At 39.2% G+C, this 12,851-nt stretch overlaps 3 protein-coding genes across 3 annotated transcripts in view; 2 read left to right on the forward strand and 1 right to left on the reverse strand.

Annotated features, from left to right (window-relative positions):
* ZDHHC20 (zinc finger, DHHC-type containing 20) overlaps positions 1-5,565 on the forward strand; it is a 29,798-nt gene extending 24,233 nt beyond the window's left edge. The window contains exons 10-13 of the mRNA XM_009890620.1: positions 1,117-1,206; positions 2,429-2,544; positions 2,949-3,026; positions 5,147-5,565. Coding sequence (XP_009888922.1) covers positions 1,117-1,206; positions 2,429-2,544; positions 2,949-2,986 — 244 coding nt within the window. The 3' untranslated portion in view covers positions 2,987-3,026; positions 5,147-5,565. The remainder of the gene's footprint in view (positions 1-1,116; positions 1,207-2,428; positions 2,545-2,948; positions 3,027-5,146) is intronic.
* A 6,190-nt stretch (positions 5,566-11,755) lies between these two features.
* On the reverse strand, positions 11,756-12,066 carry MRPL57 (mitochondrial ribosomal protein L57). The gene is given in 2 exon segments (XM_009890621.1): positions 11,756-11,997; positions 12,000-12,066. Coding segments are annotated over 2 exon segments (309 nt in total).
* Positions 12,067-12,357: 291 nt separating this feature from the next.
* Positions 12,358-12,851, forward strand: part of LOC104291413 (spindle and kinetochore-associated protein 3-like) — a 3,324-nt gene continuing 2,830 nt past the window's right edge. Inside the window, exon 1 of the mRNA XM_009890645.1 lies at positions 12,358-12,369. Coding sequence (XP_009888947.1) covers positions 12,358-12,369 — 12 coding nt within the window. The remainder of the gene's footprint in view (positions 12,370-12,851) is intronic.

The raw sequence follows: 12,851 nt of genomic DNA on the forward strand, positions 1-12,851 counted from the left end.
AATGTGCAGGAGAAAACTGAGCAAACACTGCACAGGGTTTTCATTCAACGACAAGGGTCTCATTGAAAGGGGTCTTCTAAATATGGAAGTTTGGAAAGCCTTGAGAAGTGTATTTCAAAAATTGTACATCTCTTGCTGGTAGTATTAGTGTCTGATTATAGAGCAAAAATCCACAACTCGCAGGAGATCAGAATCCTTTAGCTGCATTGAAACATCAGTGTAAGAACACCCCGTCTTATGCCTGAAAAAACTTGACAGCTTTCCTGTTGCTGTAGATGACAGTTTCAGTATTGAAAGCTACCTGAGAAAGTGCATGTAAATCAGCAGCAGTGCAAAAAAAAATTTCTGATACGATGCAAAATAGTGGTTTTAGAATTTCAGCTGAGCCAGTGTTAGGGAGTTGCAGACAAGCGTCAGAGAAGCTCGATGAAGCAAGACTGATCTGCTGCCCATTCCCTCCACTCCACAAAGTCAGCAGAACAAAGAATGTGCTGTGTTTCAACACTGCTTTTGGGGGGTTGTGTGTCAGTTGGTGAACCCATTTGTGAAGCTGAGGTCTGGTAGCAAACAGCAGAGGTAATAAAGAGATCTTAAGTTGCCTCAGCTCTTTGCTCAACTACCATGACTTTTCATGTGATTAAAAAAAGACAGAAGCTGTATTGTAGATGGATCAGTCTGTTTTGCCACCACGTTTTATCCTGGTTAAACTTGCTTTAAAAGAAGGCTTTGCTAACCTCAAAGTGATGGGTGAAGGGGGAAGCACAGCCATGAGAATATTATTTGTGCTACAGCTTCTGGGGTTATAAATACCAGATAGTCAGACTACCTGTGCACAGTGGTTTGGGGTAAAACTAGGGCTACACAGTGACGTTTCTGAAATATGTAGACCAGTGCTGTGCTCAGCAATCCATCCTGAGTGATAGGGTGGGAATCATTTGAGCTCCAAGATTTAATTAACTGATTATCCAGCTTAGTGGTAGAACTGCCTTGCTCAAGTCTGGAGTTCAACACTGCACTCAGTAATTGATTCAAGCCTGTAGTGTTTGCCTTTTGCATGCATGCTTGTTCTGTTAATTTAACTAGAAACAGTGATCTGAATCTTTGTTTCTGGTTTAGTTTGGGCGATGGGTGTAATTTTCCAACTCGTTTGGTGATTATGGATCCAGAGCAACTTGCTGTCTCAAGCCAAAATGAACCTGCCAAAAGGTAACTATAGCATTTAAGATACTGATCTACTCTACTTCATCTGGAGAAAAAATTGTTTCAAAATTATTAATTTTTTTATACTTCTTGTCATCTTCAGAGTTTGTAAGTCTTCAGAGGACAGAATGGATCAAGACTAAAAAATAGCACTGCTTGATGCAGAAAGTCTGTTTCTTGGTTTTGACCTATAACAGAGGAAGGACAGAATGGATCAAGCGCTGCTTGATGCAGAAAGTTTCTTGGTTTTGACCTATAACAGAGGCTATGGCTCTAAGGAAACAGTAATATAGAAAGTAGGAGAGCTTACTGGCTCTTAACAATGATCAGAAAAGTCCTAGGGAAGACTGAATAATGATCCATGGAAAAAAAGGTTAAGATATGTTTTTGAATGAGAGAAAGGCAAGGTACTATTTGTATTTCATTTCCTCCAGCATGCTTAAGCAAGGCATGCTGAGACACAGTTTGTAAAGGAGGCAGATCTCTCTGGCTATTGCTGGTTGTTAGCACTGGAGGATTTTTAGCTCGTTACTTTTTATCTCTCTAAATTTGTATGTTTTGTATTTTCAGTGTATTTTCAGCAAGCCTGCTTTAGATTCAAAGACACAGGAGTGTGTGAAACTTCTGGGGGTGTTTGCATTTGTCCTTTTAGAAGTCTTCTGTATAATTTGGTGAATTTGTATCTGAAGGTTGTTGTCAACAGCACTCACCTGAGTTATTAAGCATTGCCGGGGCTGGGGGGAAGGCAGTGTCAGAGGCAAGACTGAGAAGTTGCTTCCAGGGCAACATAACCTGTGGAATTTACAGAAGAGCAGGACCTTTGTGCAAACAGCAGACTATCCTTTTGCATTAGGAAGATGTTCAGCAGAAAACCCTAGCATTTACTGATGGGATAAGATGGCATTACGTTGTTCTTCCAGACAGTATTGGTTAGGTTTTCTTTTTAACTGTGTGGCAGTAGCACTGTTGTCAGTATGCCATTTCTTGTCTATCAGTCTGTGCTTTTTTTCCATTAGAACTCGTGGGTGGCCTATGTCAGGTAAGGGTTTAGACTGATGACTGGCACGCGCCTATAGGAGAATTAGGGTTGGGGCAGGGGGCCATTTTTAATTGGCAGTGTAGGGGGTTTTGTTTGCTTTGCTCTTAAGTAACTTCACTACTGTAGAAATGTCTGAAATAAGCAGCTACTGCTATTACAGAATTCCTGTTGACTTTGCTTACTTTTCAGTTCTGGAGCCAATCAGTCCTTTCCTCCTCGACCACTCAGTGAGTCACAAAATCGATTGCTAGCCAGTGACAGTCAGTGGGTGGAAAGTGGCCCTGAAGAGGAAAATGTTAAATCAGGTAGCCTGCACTGTAACACTTCTAATGATTCTATGGTTTTGTTTGTGGTGGGTGTTTCCCTTCTTTTCTGGTTTTTTTTTTGGTTTTTTTTTTTAAGGCCTAAAAGTCCTTAGGAATTGGTAGAAGAAAATTTGTTCCGTAGAATCAAATCAGCATGTTTATAAGTTAAAGCTAAATTGTGTCTCATGCTCTAATCTAAGTTATTACACTAAGGTAATGGATAGATAATTCTCGCTTTCTCACTTCCTGTTCTAAGATTTTGGATCTTTTTACATTTGATTGGGGGAGGAAAATATTTTTCTAAAATAGGTACAACATGATAAATGTATTTTCTGGTTTGAAGTCTTTGCTATTTGTTGTGCAAATCTGTGAAAACACATAATTGAGATTCTCTCACATTTTAGGTGCAAAAAAGCATATTATAGTTTCATTGGAAAGCTGATCTCAGCTTATTCCTAACCAACCATCTCAGTGAGAAACAGGTAAGACCAACATCATTGATTGCTGTTTCTGTATGTGTACAAGTAAACTAAAATAGACATCTTGAAGTCAAAAGTCACTAGTCATGGAATGCAGAGGAGTCCTCTGATGTTGGATGAGTAATAGAAAAGTCTAAATAAAACTCAGAATGGCCGTCCAGAAGACAAGAATGGGAGCAATGCTGTAGTGCAGGAAACATGGGCTGGCTAGATCTGAGATGGTCAGACTAATCCTGTAATTTAGAGTAAAGTGTGTAGTGCTGGATTTGTTACCTGACCAGGGAAAAGAATCTAATTTGCTAAACAGGCAATTTCAAGGGGAAGTCCTGTCTAGAGGAAGCAATTTTTTTAAGGAATAACTCCTTACCTGTCCTTTTTCTTAATCATATATCGGTGGGCTGTGCTCTGCTCGTATACTTTAAGAAGCTGTGTGCACACAAAGAAGGAAGGTCAATAGGTAAATACAGGTTTCTGCATACAGACTGTTTTGTCACACTTGGAATTGACAGTGGTCTTCTTTTATGTAAGAGCTCGATGCACACTTTGCATTCAGGAAATACAGTGAGTGCCACTGTATATATGAATACTTCCCTTGGTGTATTTTCAGTGACTAAATGAGACATCTGTATGTTGACTTCACGCTGTGGTTAGCTTACAAGCTCTTGTTAAATATTTCTCTCTGGAAGAGAAACAAATCAGGTAGCAACCATAGGTTCTGAGGGCTGGGTCATTCACCTCCATATTTGAGTTTTGCGAACTTAGTACTTTTAGGATTTTTTTTTTTTTTTTTAAATAAGCCTTCTGATCTAGAATCATTGTTTTGGTGGGGTTTTAGGGGTTTTTGTTTGTTTGTTTTCAAGAAAAGAAAAATCTGTCTAAAAGGTCTTTGGGGGGGGGTGATGCTTGGACTGAAGTTGGTCAGGCTGCTCAGTGTAAACTTATACAAAACCAAAATTAGACTAGTTAGTGATACTTCTAAAAATACCTGCTCAACCATGAGAACCCGCCAATGATGAGTTTTCCCTTGTCAACTTTTCCTAACACTTCATATAAATGTGCAAATGAATGTCCCAAGCAAGAGACTCCTTTCAGCCTCTAGCTATATAAAAGCTAATCTATCTAAACAGGATAGTATGGCTTTTCTATGCTTTGTAGAAAGGAATAGGTATCTTCTGAGAGCAGTTCATCCCAGCAGCCTTTGATAGGGTATTACAGACAGGTCTTAATCTTTCTTTCCACTGACCTAGAGAGGGAGTGTAAGTGACTGGCTTAGGCTAGACAATTAGTTAGTAATAGTTTGGGATGAGTTTCCTTCCTATCCTCCCTCTCTTCCTAAAGTCAGGCCAAATTTAATAAACGAAGATTGTGTACTTTTTGTCACACTTGCCCAGACTGCTGTAGTTTTAAAAGCCGTGTAAATAAATAGTGCATAATTGCACCCAACACAAAAACATGTTGGTATATGTTATTTCAAATAATGGTGAACTCAGTAGCACAATGTTTCAGCCATTCTGAAGCTGTTCAGTTGGATTTGATCACAGTTTCTGTAGGCCAAGGTGGTTAATTCCAGTCCCCCTGCAATTGTAAGGAATTATGCAATAGCTGTGAGATCCACCTTCTGTTCCATGCACTTTCATGTAACCTGTAACAGACTGATAGTTGTATTTTCAATTTTATGCCTATAACATGCAGCAGAAGCAAAGTTACGGCTGGCAAGTAAAATTCCCAGATTATTCCAGAGAAAAGAGCACGATTTGTGAAAGAAGGCCAGTTCCCCCAGCCATCAGCCCCTCAGACTTATCTAGGCAAATATCATTTCTGTCCCCATATCTATCAATTTAATTGAAAATTAATTTAGCCAAAGGTCAGTGAGGATGGATTGATGTTCTTAGTGCAGATAATCTTCTAAAATGTAAGAGCTTAAAAAACAAAACAAAACAAAACAAAACACCCCACACACCTCCAGAAGGCTAATTATGAGTTGAAGTTACCTTAACTGTTGTCCTGAATATGGAGTCTGTAAATTACATGTTACCTAGCTGCATTCTTGTAATGCACTATGACCTGTTTTTTTTTCAAAACTAATGGTATAATTCCACTAATTACCTTTTTTGTTTCACTAGGTTTCTGCAACACATTTTGTGCTTGAATATTACTTAATTTTGTTTGGAAGAAGTTAATCAGTGAAAAATGGAACGCGAACATTTTAGGAAGAGACAAGAAATTCAAATTTCTGCACAGTACAATGGATTCTTGTAAGCACTATTGCAGAGCAGGGAAGTTAAGACAGATGCCTTAAGATTCTCAATGTGCATTTATGCAACACTGAATTACATACTGCTACCAAAGGGCCAAATCCTGAAGTGCCCTGCTTGGATGCACAAGGTCCAGAGTGGGAACTATGCATTTTTGTTATGCTGCAGTGGTGGGGGTAGATTGCAGAGACTCCTACCTCCGCATGGGCAAACTTCATACCTTAGGCACTGCAGAAGTCACTTCCATAGCAGGTCTCCAAGGTACAGAAAGAAAGAAAAAAGGAAGGGGGGGGGGGGGGGGGGGGGGAGAGAAGGAAAAAGGAAATCAACATAGAGCATAGCCAGTGAGTCTGAAGTGCGGCTGTGCATAGTTCAGACACCAGGTGATGGGGAAGGGACTGGGTGATGTCTTCTCTGCTCTTCCTATTAACCAGTCTACCCCACGATCATAGCTCTCCAAGTCTTTCGGGACTGAGGATTCCTTCTGCTAGCTGTGCTTTGGAGCAAGGCAATGCCAACAACATAAAAAAGCCAGGTGTTGCTGTTTTGCTATGGGATTGAGCTATCTCATCATTTTAATTTGATTTATTTAACCATATCAAGAACAGAGCTCAAAGAAGCAAACTCGTTTTTAGTTGAAAAAACCCAGATTATTACTTCCCAACAATTATCTATCAGCATACAAAGAAAAGCCAATCCAAAAAGGAATTAATAGTTGTTACATTTTGTGTTAACGTCTGCAGTGTTCTGTACAAGGCAGTAACAAAATGGTAAAGTACCCCTGAGAAAAAAATTACTGCAATTGTGTGTTGTTAGAAAATGAAACTGGAAGAGTACTGCTTTTTCTATGAGACTCTTGATGGTTTATAAATACTGTTTTATACTTCTGTTTTAGCTTTTTAATAAAGGCACAAGTTTTTATTGGTTCTAAACTACCATTTAAACAAATCTAAAGTACTTAGGAGAAAATTAGCATTGGATCATACGTCTGTGTTAACACACTGAAAATTTGTATGCTTTAGTCTGCCACATTCACGTCCAGTTTAAGTAATGCCGAAATTGCTAAAGATTGAGTGTTTTGTGCAGTGATGTACCTGTTCACAAAAGGCAAAATGTGTTTCCTGTGTGAGGAATAAAGTCTATCCTAAGCTCAAGACCTACAGCAAACAACATGCGGGTTTTTTTTCCCCTCAGTCCTCTATAGAAAAGACTGCTAACTCATCTTTGAGTGGTATTGGAATTTTGCACCTGGAAAAAGTGACAAATACTATTTTTCTGCCTGTAACTTTTCTGATGTTCAGTTGATGCGGATTACAAATAGATGTGAGCCCTTTGGATACAGACTGAAGGTAGTAGTGGAGTTGATGACTGAAATAACCTGCTTGGTTTCTCTCCCAGACTGATTGCTACCTAAGTCAAATATGTTTGTGATGGAGATACTAAGGTATCAAGTATACTGTAAGGTTTAAAACAAGTATTTTTTGTCTTTGGAAAGAATGAATTTTTCTTTATCTTTTTGAACAAGAACACTTTGAGAACGTATGAACATGATTCGGCCACTGTTGGATGTTCTTGAGACAGAAGGAATAGTCCAAAGTATAAAAGTTGCAGATTGTTTCTTCAGACTTTGCACAACAGATTTTGCATTTGCTAATTTCAAAACTTACGAAAACATTTGCTACACATTAATCTTGAAAGGTTCAGCTTTTTCTTCTCAAATATCAAGTGAGAAGTGCTCATCTGAATATAACCCCTCAGCAGTACTGCACCAGCAACGTTTCTTGGGGAAGACCAGAGAGACAGAAGACTGCAAGTTCAAATGGCCTGTTCTGAAGACCAATATTTGCAGCCCCAAACACTGGTGCAGCTGTAACGGAGGGCCCAGGATATCATCTGGCTTTTACTGCATCTGTGTATTACAGCTGAGGTAACACATGCACAGTCATTGTCTAGCAGAACTATAAGCAAAATCTAGGTCTCTAATATGGTAAATATCACTGATTTAGCAATATGGTCTCTTTCCCCGCAAACCCCCAAAGTGCTCAATATACCCCCATATGAATGTATATATACTGTAGGCTAACATCAGTATAACTTGTTTGATTTCTTAAGTCAGGATAGGTGATCTACAGGAAAAACTGCAAGTAAACATACTGAGCTAAATCCCTGTGTGTTCTGTAGCAAGTGCTGGTCTTCTGAAACCTGTTCTTTGTACATCTGATGGACATTTTTGTGGCTTTTCATGAAGAGCTGATGTTTCTGACATCTTTACGCAGACCACAGGTAAACTTTGTCCCAGACTTTTCTCATGTTTCAGTTGAGAAAAGGAGGAGAGCAGTATGCTTAGGATACTCTTGAGTTAGGATAACTCAGAGTTTCTGTTGGTGTAAAAGCAGGCATTACTGAAAAGTCAATTTCACAAATATGAAACGTAGTAAAATTATTCAAACATGATTCTTCCACATTCACCACCCCCAACCTCACTGCCCCTCTTTTTTTCCCCCTGGAGAACTGGTTACCAAGAGAAATCCCATACTGATAGAAAGGAATTAAGTTCTTTAAGGGAATTGTATTGATGAACTGTAAGGGCCCACCAGTGAGTGGGATGGGGAGTCAGGTTTTCCAGGCAGGCCCTGGCTGCAGAGGAGGTATCACGTCTAAGGCAGCAGGACAACATCTTCTGTCTTTCAGACTTCTGCCCTGCCAGGTCCCTAGCCGTAAGCAAGGGCACTCTGTGCTGTATCAAAGAGTGGATTATGCAAAAGGAGGAAGCAAGCCCTCCTTGGTGAGTTGGTGAGGACAAACAGCTGTTTGGTTGTTGAGTTGCAAGCAGACTTGGGTATGGCTCCCAGCAGAGGCAGGGGGGCTGTAGGGGTGCTCCAGGAAATAGGTCCTTTTGGCACATGCACTGAAGAGTGGAAAACTTCCAGTGAATGGAGGAGCCCTGCCTGTTCAGGAGGTCCAAAGGGAGGCTGATCCTGAGAAAACGACTAGTTAGAGTACTGGGTCATGTATGTGCTGGTTTTGTGCTTTAACCTACTCTGTATCAGCAAGCCTTGAAAATACCTAGATCGTCACTAAAAACAACAGCCCTGAAGCTTTTAGAGCCATCCAAATAATTACTATTGCAAGCCATAAATAGTATTGTAGTTACTGTGGGATAGTTGACACTGGCTGCAATTACAAACTATGCTTTAGTATTTCTTACTGCATTTTTCTTTAAAAAAAAATAATCCACATACACACACGAGTCATGCACACAAAATGACATTAAACTCCCAGCGTGAAGACAGAAGCCTGACGTAGGGCAAGATTTCAGTGTGGTTTCTCCTCCAGATTTCTGAAATGTCTTAAGATGATAAACCTGTTCCGGTGAAGATGAGGCAAGGAAATCCATAAATAGAAAAGTATACGTAAAACTACGCAGCTAATACTGGGGTGTTTTCCTTACGATGATTTATTCACAGACTGTACAACATACACATAATTGCTGCTCCTACCAAAGGCATGTTATGGGAGGAGGGCAGGAAGAGGTGTAGGTTTCTGTCATAACTCATTTCCTACAGTATTATCCCAAGATTGCAGTGTCACAAGTTAGATGCATCATAAGCCTTTGATTGAAAATTTCCACTTTAAATATTCAGAGGGTTGTTCTAGAGGGACTTCAGGCACTTTTATTTTTAGCAATTTGTGTAGAAATTATGGTAACATTTTTGTTAAAGCTGTCCCTTGAGTGTGGAATTCGCAGGTACCGAGCTGCTTTTGGTATGCTCTTCTTACAAACTGGTCCTGTTCTCCAGAGTGCTTAAATGCCTTCAGTTTTCAGGTACTGCTTCTTCCCTTGTTTGATCTTGTGTGGCTTTTCTGTATTGTAAACAATCTTTTGGGGTTTGGAAAGTTTGGTTAAGTTCAATACCATTCAATATGCACTCGAAGAATTTCTTGATCTAGCTGAAGTATGGTCTGGGTGTAGCTCACCAGAGCCCCAAGAGGAAGGAAAAAGCAGCGTTTGCAGCAGCGCTGGTGTCTGGCAGATGTACCAAGAGATGCACTGACTCTAACATAAATTAACCAGATCTGCCTAGATCTGAAGCACTGACTGACCATATTTATTAAAAACTAAAAAAAAAAAAAAAAGCCAAAACAAACCACCCAAATTTTGAGCTTCATAGTATATGTTCTTTGAGGACACCGTCTAAAATTGTACATAATTGGGGGATTCAGGTATGCTTTTACAGAGGCTCCAAAGAGCGGCTACTTTAACTCAGCGCAGATCAAGAACACATCTTTCACAGTACCTAAAAAATAGCTAGGTATGCAATGGCAGAGGCTCTTCTATCCCTAAATGGCACCAAAGAGAGCAGCTGCCTATAAAGTGATTTGTTACAATACTGAACACATTTATTACACTCATTTCTATCAATTTATTTTGTATATATAGACAGCTTTTTATATGCATTTTTCTTAACTACATAACTGCCATGAAATGTAATAAAGCTGCAAGTTGTAGTTAGTTTTAATGCTCATTAAAACTGGTGTTTGGCCGTTTGTTTTCTGCAGCAATTACTTGAATCTTGTTTTCATTAGGTAGTGAAGTCTGATAATGTTTACAGGATTGCTTTCTTTATTCTGGGGGGGGTTTCCCCATCTTTCTTCCCATCCCCTGCCCCAAGAGACAGAGAGCACATGCTCAGCGGTCCAGTGGCTGTGTTGGGATGAAGCATTGGGACCACCTTTATTGGCACCAAAGCATTAATGGTGGTGGGCAGATTCCCTTCCGTTTACATTGCCTGGCTGACAACTTAGATGCTTAACGTGTTTCTCTCTGATTTCTCCTGTCCCTTAACCTGTTGTGATCAGCTTTATTGTGAGAAACTTGTATCTTTCTGAACGGCAATTTACAATCAAAAATAGCACAGAAAGAGGCAGCAATCCCACTGGTGAAAATCTGCCCCTTCTCCCTGTCCCCTTCTTAACTTGGATGAATTAAACACCCCTGGATTATCTCTGCAATTATTTTTGTATTTGCCAGCAAGGGTCATCAACATTTGCACTAATCACAATGTCCCAGCTGTTCTGCTTCCATAGTTTTTTCTAATTGTGCTGCCTAAACTTGTAATGAGCTGTATTTAAGTTTGAGGTAAAGCGTAAAATGTGTATGTAATAATGACACTATTATTTTTTCTATGTTACAGATAGGACTAGTCCTATGCACAGAGAAAACATGTTGCCATTTATAGTTTAATACTTGAAGTAACTTTTTAAAATGGGCTTTTATAAATGAATTAAATACAAATTCACATTGCTTTGCGTGGAAGTTCCTTCATGTTTTAATTGTATTGTGCAATTTCCCCTTATGTATACTTTTCCATAAATGTTATCTTAAGCCATTTATAACCATTGAAAGTGCATTCAAGATTTTATACATCAGTGTTCAGACCTGTTCGTACTTCTCTGAAGTATAATTCATGTTTAAATAAAAAAGTTGTACCATTTTAGGCCTCTTTTCCAAAGTGATAAAATATGAATGGACTTGACACTTGAATTGATCAGTGAATGCAACATCAACTTAATAAAAGTATGTGAAAGAATCTGAAAATTGCTGAACTGTAGCGTGTGTGTATTAGATCAGTGAGAAAAACTGCCTATCCGGAAACACTTCGCAACTGTTTTACACTCCAGCTGCAACAAACCTCACTCCAGGTCACTTGGTCTTGAGAGGGGAAATAATAAAAACTCTAACTGAGGCTGACTATATTCCTTCAGGACACTAAACATAACTTAGAAATCAGATCGCCACTCAGCTGTGTTCCTTTTAGATCAGAAATAAGCTTTGTAAGAGAATGCAGTAACACCCAAGTTGACACAGACGTGACAATGATGCTGGCATTTAAATTCAGCAGTTCCTTCCAGAAAGTTTAGAACCAGAACATTTTACAATCTTCTGTGAGTTCCAGCCTCATACACCTAACTTTGCAATTCTAGTTCATCTTGGTCTTTGTATGCCTGATGAAGTGAGCACTGTGTAAGCACCATGAGTTGTGTCTCACATTAGTGTCCCTTCAGCAGGGAGAGGGACCGGTAAGAGCAATCTGGTCAGTACTAGCACATAATCCCTTTCAAAAGAGCAGGTGCATTCTAGCTTTCAAAGGGAAATTATTGAAGCTATAAGTCTAGTTCAAATCATCATCATTGCACTCGGTAACTCACGCTGAGTTACGGAAAATCCCTGAAGAACAGAAGGCAAGCAGATGGTATAGAGCCACAGAAAAAAAATCCCTGTCTTTTTTCTAAAGAGACAACAATAAGAAAACACACACTGTTCTGTAGGACTGCATTTATTATAAGATTTTGTATACCGTAACAAAGTCTCATTTGTCATCTACCCTTACTGAATTACAAAACTACCACAATAGGTACAACAGCAGATCCCACGGTAGTGCATAATACATGCCAATTATAAATGCACCGTATTATTCAAGATGCCCACTTTTTTGTCACATTTAAGTGGTCTAAATGATCACTCATATATCTATGCTCAGGGAACTTGGCTGTCATCAGCCTTTTGTAAGCTTCCCATCTTGCACGTCTCTCTTCTGTGTTATGTTTGTACTCCTGTTGCCGCGTCAGGTAAGGTCGACTCAGCCAATATTCATTCTCTGCTTCAATTTCCAGCCTTCGGATCATTGCTTGTTTCATTGAAAGAGTAACCGCTCTAAAAATCTGTATTTTCCAATCCACTGTTTTCCAGGAATTCTCTTTCGGAGTAATACTGTTGTTAAAAACATTATGCCTTAAAATATAGACAAAAATATAAAATACTTGTTACATTAAGGACATAAATTAAAAAATTAACAAGAAAAAAAAATCTGCACACACTTAGGTCACTACCTTTTAGCTGACTGGTTTGAAGTTCAGAACCTGATACTCACAACCAACCATTACGTACAGTATAGAGAGTCAATGACAGACATATTGGAAACTTAAGACCAGAAAAGGGAAATATAAATCTTTATTTAGCTAGACTTTACTCAGTTATGCTTATGTTACGATTAAAGTATCTCCTCCATTAATTATTTATGAAGAATCCAGTGCCACATACTATTAAACACAGGATTCATTTCATTAATTCCTTCCTCAAATAGCTAACTGCGTTGTCAAAACAGGGAGTATTTCCAGGTCTATCTGCCAGATCTAGATCTGGCCTTTCATCAGTTTTAAGTTTTGAACTACAGTCTCTCCACAAACTTACTAGAATATAATTATCTAGTTTTGTTTTTGAACTACGGGAAATCAGGTTTGTAGACAAAAACAATATCCTATATTAGGCCAACTAGTGTTAAGCAGAAAGCACAAATACAGTGTCCAGCATAATAGAGAAGTGTGTCAAAGAGGCAAGAAAGGCCAAGCCACATTTAGATTTGACACACGTGCTCTTCAATAACCTGCTTATTAGTCCAAAACAAGCCTAACTCCTAGGCCTGTCATTACACTGTATCTTCATCAACTAACAAGTCAGCCAAGCCCTTGAACGCGGCATAAACCAGCACTACTGCCGAGAAAAGCCACCCCG

Source organism: Charadrius vociferus, unplaced genomic scaffold (genome assembly GCF_000708025.1).
Source record: "Charadrius vociferus isolate BGI_N301 unplaced genomic scaffold, ASM70802v2 scaffold278, whole genome shotgun sequence".
Classification (NCBI taxonomy): Eukaryota; Metazoa; Chordata; class Aves; order Charadriiformes; family Charadriidae; genus Charadrius; species Charadrius vociferus.